This window comes from Chrysemys picta, chromosome 23 (assembly GCF_011386835.1).
Source record: "Chrysemys picta bellii isolate R12L10 chromosome 23, ASM1138683v2, whole genome shotgun sequence".
In the NCBI taxonomy this organism is placed as follows: Eukaryota; Metazoa; Chordata; order Testudines; family Emydidae; genus Chrysemys; species Chrysemys picta.
In genome coordinates this window covers 1,624,220-1,640,715 of record NC_088813.1, presented here as the reverse complement: position 1 = coordinate 1,640,715, position 16,496 = coordinate 1,624,220, and the positions used below count along the sequence as shown (strand labels likewise).

Genomic DNA, 16,496 nt, shown 5'->3' with positions numbered 1-16,496 from the left:
GGCACACTCTCCACCACCATGCCGATGCACGCTGGAGCCTCCGTTCCCGCCGGCAGATGCTTGCAGTTGGTCACTGGCACCGCGGTCTCTGTCACTTTCGCACCAACGCAGTTCGCCAAGAAGAATGTGCCGTTCCCTCTACTACCAGCACCGATTGCCATCCTGCAAGTCGTCTCCTCATCACAGATTGCTGACGCCGTGACAATGTTCTCTTCCCGCTACCAGTCCCCTCTGGCACTGACACAGGTCTCCATGGTGTGGGTACTGGCCCTCCCATGCAGGGCACCAGTCACTGTTATCGGTGGTCTCAAGGCAGACTCAGGCATCTACAGCCCCTCTGTGGTCTCTGGAAAGAGGTTCCTCCGGAACAGAGGGTCGCTTCAGCCTGTTGCCTAGACCCCAGAGGCGGGAATGGGTTACTGATCTGGCATCGACAGCACAGAGGCAATGGCAGCCGGGTCAGTGGCCCGTGCAGTGGACTTGTTGGAATGCATGGGGGGGTTCCAGTCATGGCTATGACCTATCTCATAGAGCTGGAAGGGACCTTATAGACTCATAGACTTTAAGGTCAGAAGGGACCATTATGATCATCTGGTCTGACCCCCTGCATGCTGCAGGCCACAAAACCGTCCCTACCCTTTCCTTAACTCTGCTGATGAAGTCCCCAAATCCTGTGTCTTAGTGACTTCAATTGGCAGAGAACCCTCCTGCTAGAGATCCCTGCCCCATGCTGCAGAGGAAGGCGAAAAACCTCCAGGGCCTCAGCCAATCTACCCTGGAGGAAAATTCCTTCCCGACCCCAAATATGGCGATCAGTAAGACCCCGAGCATGTAGGCAAGAGTCTCCAGCCTAACCCTTGTTAGCCATTATACTGTTTGCCTACCATTGCTTGGTATTCCTCAGTTAATATGTTTTACCATTAAACCATTCCCTCCATAAACTTGTCTAACTTAATCTTAAAACCAGACAGGTCCCTCGCCCCCACCGTTTCCCTCGGAAGGCCATTCCAATATTTCACCCCTCTGAAGGTCAGAAACCTTCGTCTAATTTCAAGCCTAAACTTCCCCACGGCCAGTTTATATCCATTTGTTCTCGTGTCCACATTAGTACTAAGCTGGAATAATTCCTCTCCCTTGTATTTATCCCTCTGATATATTTAAAGAGAGCAATCATATCCCCCCTCAACCTTCGTTTTGTCAGACTAAACAATCCGAGCTCCTCCAGTCTCCTTTCATACGACAGGTTTTCCATTCCTCTGATCATCCTAGTGGCCCTTCTCTGCACCCGTTCCAATTTAAGTTCATCTTTTTTAAACATGGGAGACCAGAACTGCACACAGTACTCCAAATGAGGTCTCACCAGCGCCTTATACAACGGAAGCAGCACCTCCTTATCCCTACTAGATATACCTCGCCTAATGCATCCCAAGACCGCATTGGCTTTTTTCACCGCCACGTCGCATTGTCGACTCATAGTCATCCTGCGGTCTACAAGAACCCCTAGGTCCTTCTCCTCTTCCGTTACTTCTAACCAATGCGTCCCCAGCTTGTAGCTAAAATTGTTGTTAGTCATCCCTAAATGCATCACCTTACACTTTTCACTATTAAATTTCATCCTATTTCTGATACTCCAATTCACAAGCTGATTCAAGTCTCCCTGCAGAATATCCCTATCCTCCTCCGAATTGGCAACGCCTCCCACCTTCGTATCATCCGCAAACTTTATCAGTCCACTCCTGCAATCGGTTCCGAGGTCAGTTATAAATAGATTAAATAAAATGGGTCCCAAAACCGAACCCTGAGGAACTCAACTGGTAACCTCCCTCCAACTTGACAGTTCACCCTTCAATACCACCCGCTGCATTCTCCCCATTAACCAATTCCTTATCCACCTCTGAATTTTCATATGGATCCCCATCTTTTCCAGTTTAACCAATAATTCCTCATGGGGTACAGTATCAAACGCTTTACTGAAATCCAGGTATATTAGGTCCACCGCATTTCCCTTATCTAATAAGTCCATTACTTTCTCGAAGAAGGAGATCAGATTAGTTTGGCACGCTCTGCTCTTCGTAAAACCATGTTGTAATTTATCGCACTTGCCAGTAACCTCGAGGTCCTCAACTACTTTCTCTTTCAGAATTTTCTCCAGCACCTTGCACACTACAGATGTTAAACTAACAGGCCTGTAGTTACCCGGATCACTTTTTTTCCCTTCCTTGAAAATAGGAACCACATTAGCTATTCTCCAGTCTAACGGAACCACCCCCGAGTTTACAGATTCATTAAATATTATCGCTAATGGGCCTGCTTTTTCCCGTGCCAATTCCTTCAATATTCTCGGATGAAGATCGTCCGGTCCTCCCGACTTAGCCCCATCAAGGCGTTCGAGTTTTGTTTCTACCTCGGAAACGGTAATCCCCCATTCTGTTTGCCCCTCTGTCACGGTGCTAGTATCCCTAATACCTTCATTGGCCTCATTAAACACCGACGCAAAATATTTGTTGAGATATTGCGCCATGCCTAGACCTTGACAGGCCATCGAGTCCAGTCCCCTTGCCTTCACTAGCAGGACCAATTTTTGCCCCAGATCGCTAAATGGCCCCCTTAAGGATTGAACTCTCAACCCTGGGTTTAGCGGGCCAATGCTCAAACCACTGAGCCCCCACCCTTTATCCGCACCCTTTATCGGCAGCTCCCTTAGAGCAACCAGCACCGATAGCACTGAGCCTGGAACCAGAGACACACCCGGAAGCTGAGACTCGGGAGGTGGTCCCCACCCCTAAGCCACCCTCCCTGACAGAGGAGGAAGACCAGGGCCCCCCTCCGCTGGGACAGTCATAATCTTCATCCCCGGACGAGGCGGTTGCAGGACTCTCCACGGCCAGCACGCCCGATGATTTTTCAGGACCACCAGGCCTTGCTCTGGTGGGTGGCCGAGAACTTGGGCCTCAAAGTGAAGGATGTGGTTGAACAGGCGGGCGCTTTATTGTGTCCTGTCAGCCTCTACCCTGATTTGTGTGGTGCATGATGAGGTCCTCAACATTGCCGAGGCCATCGGGCAAACACACTCTTCCATCCCTCCCACCTCAAAACGGGCCGAAAATAAGTACTTTGTCCTGGTCAAAAGTTTTGAGTATCTTTTTTGAGTTTTGCGTATACCCACCCTCCCCCGGCTCACTAGTGGTCTCCTTGGCCAATGAAAAGGAAAAGCAGGGGCTGTTACCTTTCTTCAATGGCCTCCTCCCCTACTGTTCAGCCTAGTTGCGGCTCGCATCGGATTGCTGGGTCCTGGACATAATATCTCGGGGCTATACCCTGCAATTTTTGGCCACCCCTCCTCCCCCCCCCAACTTCCCCGTCCCTCTTCATGGACCCTTCTCATGAGCACCTACTTGTTCAGGAGGTCGAGAACCTTCTGTGCCTGGGGGCAGTAGAAGAGGTTCCTCGGGGCATGAGAGGAAAAGGGTTCTACTTCCGGTACTTCCCCCTTTTGCCTTCGGCATTAGGGCCTCAGACTCATCCTGGGCGTGCATCGCTTCAACAAGTGTCTCAAGAAACTGACGTTTTGCATGGTTTCCCTGGCCTCCATCATCCCCCTCCCTGGATCCAGGAGACTGGTATGCTGCTCTCGACTTAAAGGACACTTATTTCCACTCTTCTGTATTCCCAGGCAACAGGTGTTTCCTCTGATTTATGATGGGAGGGCGCCATTTCCAGTTCACAGCGCTACCCTTTGGCCCCGAGGGTGTTCACAAAATATGTGGCACCAGTGGCGGCTTACCTCAGACATCAAGGGATCTATCTGTTTCAGTACCTCAACGACTGGTTCATCAAGGTTAGGTCACTAGAACAGGTACAGAGAAGCCTCGAACTGGTGCATTCCCCCTCCCGCCACCTGGGCCTGTTGATAAACATGGAAAAGTCCACATTAATGCCTGTCCAATGCATAGAGTTCATCAGAGCAGTTCTCAACTCCAGGTGAGCTAGGGCCTGCCTTCCGGAAGAACGCTTTCAGGCCTTGTCATCCCTGATTTGTTTGATAAGGGGCCACCCGCTCACTATGGGCCACATCTGCCTACACCCGATGGTTCCTCACACTCGGCTAGATCTACGGCCTCTCCAAGTGTGGCTGGCCTTGGTCTATACCCCAAGCAAACATGCTCTGCACCGGATGGTCAGAGTACCAAACCACATCATACTGTCTCTGCGCTGGTGGTTGGCTCCCCAGTCAGTGCTCCAAGGGATCCCCTTCGCAACTCTGTCCCCATCTCTAACCCTGGTCTCTGACGCATTAGATCTGGGCTGGGGAGCTCAACTGGGTGAACTTCACACACAGGGCTGCTGGCTGTGGGACAACTTAGCCCACCATATCAATGTGAGGGAGCTCAGGGCGGTCCTCCGTCTGGCCTGCCAGGCGTTCTTGCCCCACTTGAGAGGCAAAGTGGTGCAGGTCCTGACAGACAATACAGCCACAATGTATTATATCAGCAGGCAGGGAGGTGCCAGATCCTCGACCCTTTGTCAGGAGGTGCTCAGCCTTTGGGACTTCTGTGTGCAGCATACCATCCATCTGGTTGTGGCCCACCTACCTGGCTCCAGGAACATCCTGACAGATCAGGTCAGTAGGACTTTCTCATTTCACCACGAATGGTCTCTCCATCCTTGTGGTCGATATAATCTTCCAAAGGTGGGGAACTCCCAGGTGGACTTGTTTGTGTCCAGACAGAACAGGAAGTGCTACAAGTTGTTTTCCATCCAGGGTCTGGACAGCCTCCACCCTTGGTTGGGGGTGCTCATGTATGCCTTTCTGCCGCTGCCGTTAATCCACAGGTGAAAGTCAAGCAGGACAGAGCAAGGGTTATCCTCATGGCCCCATCAGCACTGCTTCAGCATGCTGTTGGATCTTTTGGCAGTTGTTCCTATTCCCTGCCTCTTTGGCTGGACTTGCTGTTTCAGAACCACAGCAACCTGCTGCTTCCGAACCTGATAGCGTGGCTCCTGCATGGCTGAGCTCAGAAGAACAGGCATGCTTGGCTTGGGTCTAGCAGGTTTTGTTGGGCAGCAGAAAGCTCTCAATCAGGGTGACCTACCTAGCAAAGTGGAAGCGGTTCGCATGCTGAGCTTTGGAGCAGCATCTTCAGGCCTAGCTGCAGGACGTCTTGGACTACTTGTTGCATCTCAGGCTTAAAGGGGGTAGTCCCCATCTTCCATCAAGGTCCACCTGGCAGCCATCTCAGCGTTGCATCCTCCATTCCAGGGCAGGTCTCTTTGCCCATCCTATGAAGGCAAGGTTTTTAAAGGGCCTGGAGCACCTCTATCCACACGTCTGGGACCCTGTCCCACCCTTGGACTTGACCCTCATGCTGTGCAGGCTCATGGGGCGTTCCCTCCCCCCCCCGCCCCCCTTTGAGCCTTTGGCTGCCTCCTCCCCCTTGATGCTCTCCTGAAAGGTTTCTTTCCTGGTCGTTATAATCTCACCCCGCAGGGTATCTGAGTTCAAGGCACTCGCCTCGGATCCGCCCTATAGGGCCTTCAAGGACAAGGTTCAACTATGACACACACCCGACACTTCTGCTCAAGGTCATCTCCCCATTTCATACGGGCCAGGACATATACTTACCAGTCTTTTTTGTCCGAAGCCTCATGCGTCGGATGAGGAGCGCAGACTTCATGCCTTGAACGTCAGGCGAGCGCTGGCATTCTATATAGATAGAACCAAACCATTCCACAAGTCAGCACAGTTGTTTGTGGCAGACAGAATGAAAGATCGCCCAGTGTCTGCTCAGAGAATTTTAGCCCTGGATCATGGCCTGCATTCGCTACTGCTATGAGTTGGCTAAAGTGCCTCCACCGGCGATTGTGACAGCTCACTTGACTAGGGCACAGGCATTGTCGGCAGCCTTCCTGGCGCAGGGCCGATCCAGGAAATCTGTCAGGCTATGACCTGGTCGTCTGTCCACATGTTCTCATAGCATAATATGCTGACCCAGGAAGCTCAAGAAAATGCTGGCTTTGGCAGAGCAGTGGTTCAGACTGCAAGACGGTAAACTCCAAGCCTACATCTGAGGATTCTGCTTGAGTCACCTTGAATGGAATAGACATGAGCAAGCACTCGAAGAAGAAAAATGGTTATCCACCTTTTGTAACTGTTTTTTGAGATGTTGCTCATGTCCATTCCATTACCTCCCCTCCTACCCCTCTGTTGGAGTTGTTGGCAAGAAGGAACTGAGAGGGCATGGGGTGGTGGCACTTTATATACCAGCACATGGGCACACCATTCAAGGGGGTGCCTCAGCCAGTCCTAGGGATACTGCTAAGGCAAAAATCTCTGACAACAGCGCATGTGGGCATGCATGCACTCACCTAGAATGGAATGGACATGAGCAACACACCTCAAAGAACAGTTACAAAAAGTGGGTAGCAGTTTTTTTTTCCAATTTGAAGAATTGCAATGCTAGTGAATAGAGAGAGAAGCCTTTATTTTTTACTTTTCATAAATAATAAGTAGTAGGTTACTTTGAGGGCATTTTATCAAACATCTGTTTTTCTGAGCTGCTGTTAGTATCTGAAAGTAGGTAAAGGTGCTTTGAAAATCTCAGTTTAAGGAAATTGGATGGGATTTCTGCCTAAAGATGTTTTTGAAAGTCCTACCTGCTAAGTTTCTTTTTAGGCTCCTCTTTAAAATCCCAGCCTAAAGTCATAGAGGAATTCTGGATAAACTGAGGAAATTTGCAAAAAGAGGAAGAGGGGTCTTGCCTATAAATGTTTATCATATTGTTGCCACCGTCACCCATAGAGTAATCTGGCTTTGACTAGAACTGGGACAAATGTGGATTAGCTGATAGCAACTAAAAAAAACAAACCAAACGTTTTCTAGAAAGCTTTAAAATGTTAAATGAGTTTTTAACTAGAAAAGCTGTCTATGGCACTTCACAAAAGGAAAAAAATATTCTCATCACTCTGGGCCACTATAATGAGCATACAACTTAGATGAAATGTGAAATCAAGAAAGTGAGGAAATTCCAAATGTAATTCCAAATACAAATAAGGATTTGTAAATGCAGTGGAGTCGCATCTTACGCGGGGGTTCGGTTCTAAAGTCAGCGCGTAAGGCGAAAATCGCGTATAGTCAAAATTACCCTTGAAAATCCCTTAAATTGCCCATAAAGTACAGTATACTGTACATGGTTTTGTGTATACAACCCAGTACAGTAATATGTATTAATGTATACAGTAATGTATGGTGTATATAATAGAGTACATATGCAAAATATAATTTAACAGTACTGTATTTTTAATTACGGGGGTAATTACAGGGGGTCATCAGGGCTTGATGTCGATCCAGGTGATGGAGAGCTTGGGTGACAGAGTGAGTCGTAGATGAAGTGGTTGGCTCTGTTTCAGCTCGAGAAGTTGAGTGCATAGGCTCATCTGCAGCTGGTTGTTTTTCCTTGAAAAACATGGTGATCGGCAACTGTCGCTATTGTCTCTTGAGCTGCTCAAACATTTCTTGATACGGTCTCAAATAGTCCGTAATACTATGTATGATTTTGAGGCTTCGTTCCATAGAGGGATCGTATTCAGAAATTAAACCATTCAAGTGTTTCGCTGCTTGGAACACTTCAGAAAATTTATGAAGATTCCAACTTGCTGGCTCTTCCTGTTCGTTGTCATCATCTTCATCTTCTGTAGACGATTTTATCAGATCCTCTAACTCTTCGTTAGTCAGTGTTTCTCTATGGCTCTCAATTAATTCTTCAATTTCTTCCTCAAGGATGTCGACGAAGCCATCACCACCCACTTGCCTGGCTACCTGAACAATGCGTTTCACTTCTTTGTCAATGGTCGGGAAACCCTTAAAATCATTCACACATTCTTTCCATAGGTTTTGCCAACATGCATTGACTGTTTCAGGCTTGATTGCATCCATTGCCTGTTTGATGCAACTGGCAATGTTGCAGGACTTCCAACACTCCATCACATTAAGATTGGGATCAGCATCCATAGCGCTACGTATCCGTGAGAACGTAAGCCTCGTGTACATGGCCTTGAAACAGCGAATCACGCCTTGGTTGAGAGGATGGAGGTGGTATTGGGGGCGGAGAAAGACTACTTCAACGTTATGTGCAAACTGGAGTGCCGCAGGGTTGTCAGGAGCATTGTCTATGATCAGCAACACTTTAAAGTCAAGTCCTTTCTCTTCGAGGTACCGCTTGACCTCCGGAATGAAACACTTGTGGAACCAATCCAGAAATAATTTTGCCGTCACCAAAGCCTTTTTATTTGATTGTCTGAACATAGGCACGAGATTTTTGTTCTTGCCTTTTAGGGCACGGGGATTTGCAGCCCTGTAGAGCAAGCCTGGCATTATTAAATGCCCAGCCACATTGCCACAAAACAACACAGTCACATGGTCTTTAGTTGCTTTGAAGCCATGGTCTTGTCTTTCTGATTTCGAAATGTAAGTGTGTTTGGGCATTTTTTTTTTCCAGAAGAGCCCAGTCTCGTCAGCATTAAAAACTTGTTCCAGAAGATAGCCTCTTTCCTCTGATTTTCTTTAATTGTTTGGGGTAGGCTTTTGCTGCCTCTTCATTGGCAGATGCAGCTTCACCAGTAGTCTGCACATTTTTTGAGGTTTAAGTGGTTCCTAAAACTGTTACGCCAACCTTGGCTGGCTTTGAATTCCTTCTTATCAGAAGGCCATCCCTCTTCGGCAGGAGGTTTGAACAGCGCGTAGAGGCTAAGAGCCTTTTTTGCAACATGTTACCATTGATAGGCACACGTTTACGGTTCATGTCTTTTAGCCATTTTAGTCTTCACTAAAGTCTTATCACGCACCTGGCTCATCATCTTAGCAGTTATTGGAGCACTTGATGCCACGGCTTGACAAATTTCTCTCTCGAATCTTGATGGCACAGATGCTAGATTCATTGTGGCCATATTTACGTGCCACATTGGAGACCGACATACTGTCTCTAAGTCCAACACAGCCAGTTTTTCCTCCAGTGTTGGAACAGATTGCTGTTTCTTCGGTTGAGCACCAGATGAAGTAGTTGGCTTGCGTTTAGGAGCCATGTTGTACGAAAAATACGTATCTTTAAACACTAGAATCACACTCAGCGCAGCGAGATGCTCACACTATATGAGAGGCACGCGGGATCTGAGACTGACTGAGGGAACAGCAGATTCACTTCTCCCATCTCATGCTCACTCCGGGGCATACGCTCATTGGGTGGAATCACCCGCACTATTTACAGGTATCTTATTGTTTTTCTTTTTTTGCCGAGCGTGTATAGTTGAATTTGCGTAAGTTAAATGCACGTATGATGCAACTCACCTGTATTATGTTTCGTTATACTGCTGAGAGAAACAACCAACCTTATGTTGTGTTTGCATGCCCAAGACTGTTTCATAATTTAATTGATTTTGATTCTGTTTCACGTCAGGCTAATACTATAACTGTGTGTGTATTCTGGTAGCAGCCACAATATTCAGGATACTCTCCAGATGCAGAAAATTTTTCTTTTGGCCTAAGAAGAAAAGCAGCATATGAAGGGTGGTGTGGAGAGAAATGCTATCAAAATGTAGTTTTGTCTGTTATGTGGCTTTTCAGAACTTTTCAGAAATCTCGAATTCTGGCCAATATAGCATGATTTCTATTACAATATAAAATCTGTAATCTATCTATCTATCTATCTCACATTCCTAATAGAGATGTGAAGTTTAATTATTTTGGCTGGCTGTCCTTTTGATCCATATTGAATTAAGGAGTTAAAACTGAAATATACTAGTGGCATCTCTTAATATTCCCCAGTGTGACAACTATGAAATCCGTCCTGGGAAACACCTTGGAGTGTGCATCTCTGTGGCGAACAACAGACTGTTTGTTGGATCAATTCCAAAGAACAAGACCAAGGAAAACATATTGGAAGAGTTCAGTAAAGTCACAGGTAAAGAGCTTCCACTTAACAAAGAGTTTGCATGGTAAAAGATTAGTGCCAGGAATTAACTTTCATAGCATGATAGCAACTGATAATAAATTTTAAATGCCAGTGATAACGAAAGATTATTTCCAAATGGAGTTCCAGGTTCATTGCTGGTGGGAAGTACCATAGGCTTGATGAACTTCCAGATTGATAGCCTGTATAAAAGGTTCATATTTCTTTTGCATTCACCACTCTCTCCCTGCTGTGCATTCTAGATGTGACTGCTAACAAAACTTTTTATATGGGGGAAACTGAGCATCAGAAACTAACTTTAAAAGGCCGAGCTCAGTTTTTTGAAATTTTTCTTTAATATAAAAAAAAGTAGGTGGGGAGGAGCAGGGTCAGTTAGAGTTGATCTGCCTTTAAATAAAACTTATTTTTAGTCTGAGTTTGACCACTCAAAGTCACCCAGATCTTATAATAGAGGGAGAGGCTCTGGGGCAGCCTCTAAAGATGGACCATCTGGTGAAGAATGTCATGGAAGCAGCACCTAGAGTCAATTGAGAGGTTGGAGGGAATGATCAAGCAACTTTTTGGCCCTCAAAATATGGAGTTGTGGAGGGGTGGGAGTAGCTGGGTCAGTACCAGTGCTAACCCCGTTTGTTTTCTCTCCTGTCCTCTTCTTTGTCCCCCCTCCCCCACATCATAAGCAGAGGTTGTGAGGAGAAAGCAACCCGCCATCACAAAGCTGGAGAAGATGCAGGGAGAGTTGGTGCAGAATTATTGATCTCTTATGCAATTCTCCTGCAGGAAGGGAATGTCCCATTGCTTCCTTAATAGGGTACCAAGTTATAAGAACTGCAGGGAGCAGAGAGGAAAAGAGTTGAGTCTGTCCTGCCCAGCCTCTGACTCTTTTCAGAGAGAGATGGGGAAAGGATCTCTTGAATTCTCTTCTGGGACAGAAGAGATTGGGGTATTAAATATTTTTCAGAAATGAAGAAAATAAGACAAAAGATAGAAACTAAAATAGATATTGTAATGGAGTTTTTCATGTTTGTTTGGTGCAGCTTGGGTTGATACACAGAATACATAGACTTCAGAAGTAGGATGATTAAGTATTTTTGAGAGAGGCTCCCACACAATACTCTTTAGTGTGGGGGAAGCTTCCTTGACCTGGAAACCATGAACTTCTACCAGCTGCTCTTTATATTTCCATGTATGTCCCCACCCTTGTTATTGACCTGAATTGAGACCCAAACTGTATCGGCCAGTCAAGTGTGTACCCCAGGGGTTGGCAACCTATGGCACACGTGCCAAACACGGCACGCGAGCCGATTTTTGAGTGGCACGCAGCTCCCTGCCGTGGTCCTGGCCCTCAGCCCCCCTGCCCACCACTCCCCCCCGCGGGGGCAGGAGGCAGAAGCTTGGTTCTGTGGCAGCCAAGCTTCCCCCCCACCCCCGCTTCTTCTCCCAGCGTGGTGCTTTCCTTCCCCGCCTCCTCTCTGTCCCTGGCCAATCAGCTGATGGCCCTAGCGAGGGGGAGGGTGAAGAGCGGCAGCGTGCACACAGCTCCGTAGAGGAGGTAGGGATGGAGCCTGGGGGAAGGGGGTGGAACAGGGCATATCCCTTCCAGCCCCCTGCCCTGAGCGGCTCATGGCAGGGGGCTGGGAGCACCCCCACGAGCCGAGCACCCCAGCCCTCTGCCCTGACCCCCCCCCCCCCCACACACACACACACTGAGCCTTCTGCCCTGCACCCCCCACACACTCAGCCCTCTGCCCTGAACCCCGTCCCCCCAGCCCTCTGCCCTGACCCCTGAAACACCCACCCCCAGGTCTGGGGTCCCGGCCGCGGGCCCTACTCAGCCTGCTGCCAGCCTAGGTGAACAGAACCCCAGGCTGGCAGCGAGCTGAACAGGCTGGTGGCGTAAGATCAGCATTTTAATTTAATTTTAAATGGCGCTTCTTAAACATTTTAAAAACCTTGTTTACTTTACAAACAATAGTTTAGTTATATAATATAGACTTATAGAAAGAGACATTTTAACGTTTTTAGAAGGTATTACTGGCATGTGAAACCTTAAATTGGAGTGAATAAATGAAGACTCTGCACACCACTTCTGAAAGGTTGCCTCTACCCCTGGTGTATCCTATCACGCTCTAATGCAGTGGTGGGCAACCTGCGGCCCATCAGGGTAATCCGCTGGCAGGCCGCGAGACAGTTTGTTTACATTGGCCGCTCGCAGCTCCCAGTGGCCACGGATCGCTGTTCTCGGCTAATGGGAGCTGCAGGAAGCAATGGCCAGCCCGTGCCGCTTCCTGCAGCTCCTATTGGCTGGGAACGGCGAATCGTGGCCACTGAGAACTGCAGACGGCTGTGCCTTCCAGACAGTCAATGTAAACAAACTGTCTCGCGGGCCATCAGCAGATTACCCTGACGGGCCACAGGTTGCCCACCACTGCTCTAATACAAAACCTTAATGGTGACCTTAGTAATATTAAGGCAGATTAACAGACTGCATAGATGTGGTGTCGTACTTTTGCATCAACACATTTCTGTGTTAGAATACAGGTTTGAAGCTGGGATATGTGTTGCTTTTCAGAATCTACTGGGGAATGGAAGTGAAAGTCCTATGGACTCCTGGATTGTGTGACCAACTGAGCTGTAATGCAGCATGGAAGTGTCAAGGAATGCAGGAGACTCTTCCTTTAAGGCTTTGAGTGGGTCAGATGCGTCACGTTGCAACCTTAACTGTCACTAAATGTTTTGGTTAATAACGTCCAAGTCAGGGCTGAAATGGAATATGCTGTACATCATATGCCCCATCCTCCTATCCACTTTTGACAATTAAAAGGTCTGGGGTGCAGAATCCATGAAGGTGGATCTGTTGTAGGGGAGTGGTGTGGGGTTTTTTGTTTGTTTGATTGTTGGTTTTTTTTTTTTAGTGGAGAGTTCCAATTTCTGATAACCTGACTTTTTTGTGTGTGGGTAAATTGTGTGCATGTATCTGACTGTCTTACAGAGGTACGTGGATGCACTTAGTTCAGTGTTCAACCGTTGAGTCTGCAGAGACTTGATGGAAGCATGTTGAGAGGTGGCTTGTTCACTGTATGGGTACTTGCACATGGAAAAGATATGTGGTGTACTGCAGAGCTTTTTAATCTCATTGATAGAGGCATAACAAGATCACATGGTAGCAGGGTGGATTTGATTTAAATTGATTTAAATCATGATTTTAATCACTGGTCAGGAAGACTCGATTTAATCATGGTGTTCTACATAAAAGTACATTCTAGTTAGTTGTTATAACCTTAATACATATTCTTCACAACTCAGAGTAGATATAGGTTTCATTTTTAGAAGGTACGCATTATACATTTTTAAACAGTGATTTATTTTGAAAACTTTTCAGATTAGTTTTACAGCTATATCAGAAAATGAATGATTGTTTTTCATTTACCAAAGGTAATTCGGAGGTGAACTATCTGCTTCAATGACTTCATAAATATCTCTAATTCAACAGGTTAATCATTAATATTTGGAGGATTTTCTTGCCATGCTGTATTAGGAGGAGAACATCACCAGACAGACATTTAATTTTTTTTATTTAACTAAAACAACATTAAGTAGTCTGGATTTTTTTTTTCAACAGCAAACCTATAATATTTTAACAAAACAAGCATATGTCCCTTGCTTCTCACATTTATCGCCAGACTTCTCCTTGTCCAGATCTATTCTGCCCCCAACAATCTTCAATTCATTGAACTTTTTCAAACTTTGCACTTAGAGGTAAGGAATTGACTCTGTGTACACAAATTTGCAGAGGGACAATAGAGTTGAGGTCTGTTATTTCTCACCTCTATATATTTATTTTTAAAAACATTTTTGCATGTTACCTCTGGAGACACTTCTATACAGAAGCCTGTGTAACGCCATAAGATTGGGTCCCTAATCCGTGAACTATTGAAACTCATTTACAAAACTTTTCTTAAACATTACATGAATATATTGTCTAATACTATAGAATTAGAATTTATAATCCCTGTTCTACGATGGGATATCTTTGAGCTATAATGTATCTTAATTAAAACTATCTTTAGATAAGTTTTTTCCTCAAAAAGCATTTTATCAAAAACCGATTAAAAACAAAACAAAGCATGGATTTTTATCCACCCTGCATGGGTCGGAAGTTGAAGATGCACAAATTCAACCCTGAAATGCTCTAGTTTCCTAGTAGTCCGGATGATCAAATAGTGAAACAGTTTACCCGATAAGGTGGTGGACTCTTTCAGGCTTTCAGATTAGACAAGTTTAGAGAACTTCCTGAAATACATGCTTCAATCCAGTTTATGGGAGAGGTTTTGTGGCCTGTGTGCTGGAGTTGGGTTGGATAGTCATGGTGGTCTTACCTGACTTGGGAATCTGTGAATTCCTCTCATCATCCCCTTCCCTTGTGGGGGTTGGGGGAGAATGAGACTGGCTGCATTTCCCTCAAAATCCTCATAACACTTGTAGCTCTGTATTATGGTGACTATATAATCTGATCTCATGCCTCAGATGGCTGCCTGCAGGGGTCAGGAAGGATTTTTTTTATCCCCCAATACCCAATTGTAATATGGATTTTTCTCTCCTTCTGAAGCATCAGATCTGCCATGGGTAGAGATGGGCAGGGTGAGCTAGTGCCCTTGAGATGGTATAGAAAATTTTGTCTTAGATGCCTGGCTGGTGTCTTGCTCCTATGGTCAGGATCTAATTGATTTCCAGTTTTTTAGTTGGGAAGGAATCTTCTCCAGGTCGGATTGGCAGGTACCTTGGTGGGTTTTTTGTCTTCCCCTGAAGCATGGATCTTCTGCTAGGATCACTTTTGCATACCTCACCTAATTCCCTGTCATTTCAGGGGCCTCAAGCATTGGTGGCACCTCAGTTTCTCCTGTTTTCTGCATGTGGCGTATACCAATTCAGTATCCTGAGGAATAAAATGCTTTGGTTTTAACTGAAGTTGTAGGGGTATTTGGGTGGAATTTGTCTGAGATATACAGGAGGTCAGACCTAGATGATTTAATGGTTCCTTCTGGCCTTAAATTTTATGAAACTATATCCAGATGTTGGTTTTACAGAGGGTTTGGTTGATGTAATCCTTTATCATCAACCTGACGATAAGAAGAAGAACCGGGGATTCTGCTTCCTGGAATATGAAGATCACAAGTCTGCAGCACAGGCTCGACGTCGGTTGATGAGTGGGAAAGTAAAAGTCTGGGGAAATGTTGTGACTGTGGAATGGGCTGACCCTGTAGAGGAACCAGATCCAGAAGTCATGGCAAAGGTAGGGATGGCAGAGCTACTCTGCAATCTGTGATGATTTTATTTACACCTTGGTGGCAGCAGCTTTGGTGTTGCCTCTGAATGATGTCACTCTTCAATTGGTTGGGGAATCTCTAAAAGTTAGATGGACTTACTTTTTTGTGAGTTGAGTGCATTTTCATCCAATACTCCAGCCCCTAGAGTGGAAATAACTAGCACTAGAAATCAAACTTACCTGTCCAGTATGGCAGTACAGGGCACTTCTACTAGAGAGGCCATTCCCATTAGTGTAGAGTTAAATAGGACTATCCTACTGCATTGAACTAATGGTCTAGCTCTTCTAGCATTCTGCCTCTGGCAGTGACAGATACTGGATGCTTTAGAGGAAGATGAATCTACCCATAACTCATTGACCCCAAGGCATGTGGCTTATGTTAGCAGTATAAACTTTAGTATTCTATTGCTCAATAAAAACAAAAAACAACCCCCCCCCCCCATCTTGCACGGATATTGAGGGCTGGATTGTCTGCTGCATCCAATTTCCTCTGGGCACACTGAGTATGAGGGAGATGTGATTGGACCACAGTTATGAGAATCTCACTCCAGCCGTCCCAGTCTTCCTCCTCTCTCCCCCCCCCCCCCCCCCCCCGCCCGCGTACTGGAGGGAGCAAGCATAAGAGCCAGCTCTGTTCCATTGGTAATCCCTAGCAAGGGATTTGAGACCAGTTCTCCTTCGAGTGCTTGCTCATGTCCATTCCATTGTAGGTGTGTGTGCTCGCCACATACACTGGTGCCAGAAGTTTTTCCCTCTGTGGTATCTGTAGGGGAACAGCTCTGGCGCCCTCTGAAGGGGCGTGCATGTATAAGGGGTGCCGCCGGCTCCCCCCACCCTCAGTTCCTCCTTACCATCAGTGATGGTGCTGGAACATCTCCTTGCCTCGGCAAGCTTACTCCTTTCAACCCTTCCTAGTTGTGAACTTTCTGTACATAGTTGTTAGAAATTTGTTAATTTTATAGTTCCCTTAGTGTAGACTAGGTGTTAGTTTGTTAGTCTCGAATGGGACTTAGCCCATGGATGGGGCATGCCCTGGTCCCTGGGCTTCAAACCTTGTAACTGTTGCAAGAAACCTATGCCAATCAGTGATCCCCAGAAAAGCTGGTTGAAGTGCTTAGGGGAAACCCGCGTTAGCCACAAGTATCGCATTTGCAAGAGCTTCTGACTGCGCACCAAAAAGGAGCAGGACGTTCATCTCCGAGCGCTCCTTA

At 46.5% G+C, this 16,496-nt stretch overlaps 1 protein-coding gene and 1 long non-coding RNA gene across 6 annotated transcripts in view; both read left to right on the top strand.

Moving 5' to 3' along the window:
* Positions 1-16,496, top strand: part of HNRNPR (heterogeneous nuclear ribonucleoprotein R) — a 60,129-nt gene that overhangs the window by 30,788 nt on the left and 12,845 nt on the right. For all 5 annotated transcript variants that reach the window (XM_005313560.5, XM_005313559.5, XM_065577216.1 and 2 more), the window contains 2 exons: positions 9,818-9,953; positions 15,047-15,252. In XM_005313560.5, coding sequence (XP_005313617.1) covers positions 9,818-9,953; positions 15,047-15,252 — 342 coding nt within the window. The remainder of the gene's footprint in view (positions 1-9,817; positions 9,954-15,046; positions 15,253-16,496) is intronic.
* LOC135977280 (uncharacterized) lies at positions 9,960-14,064 on the top strand. The gene is made up of 2 exons (XR_010594684.1): positions 9,960-12,073; positions 12,377-14,064. It is a non-coding gene; the product is annotated as an uncharacterized LOC135977280 (long non-coding RNA).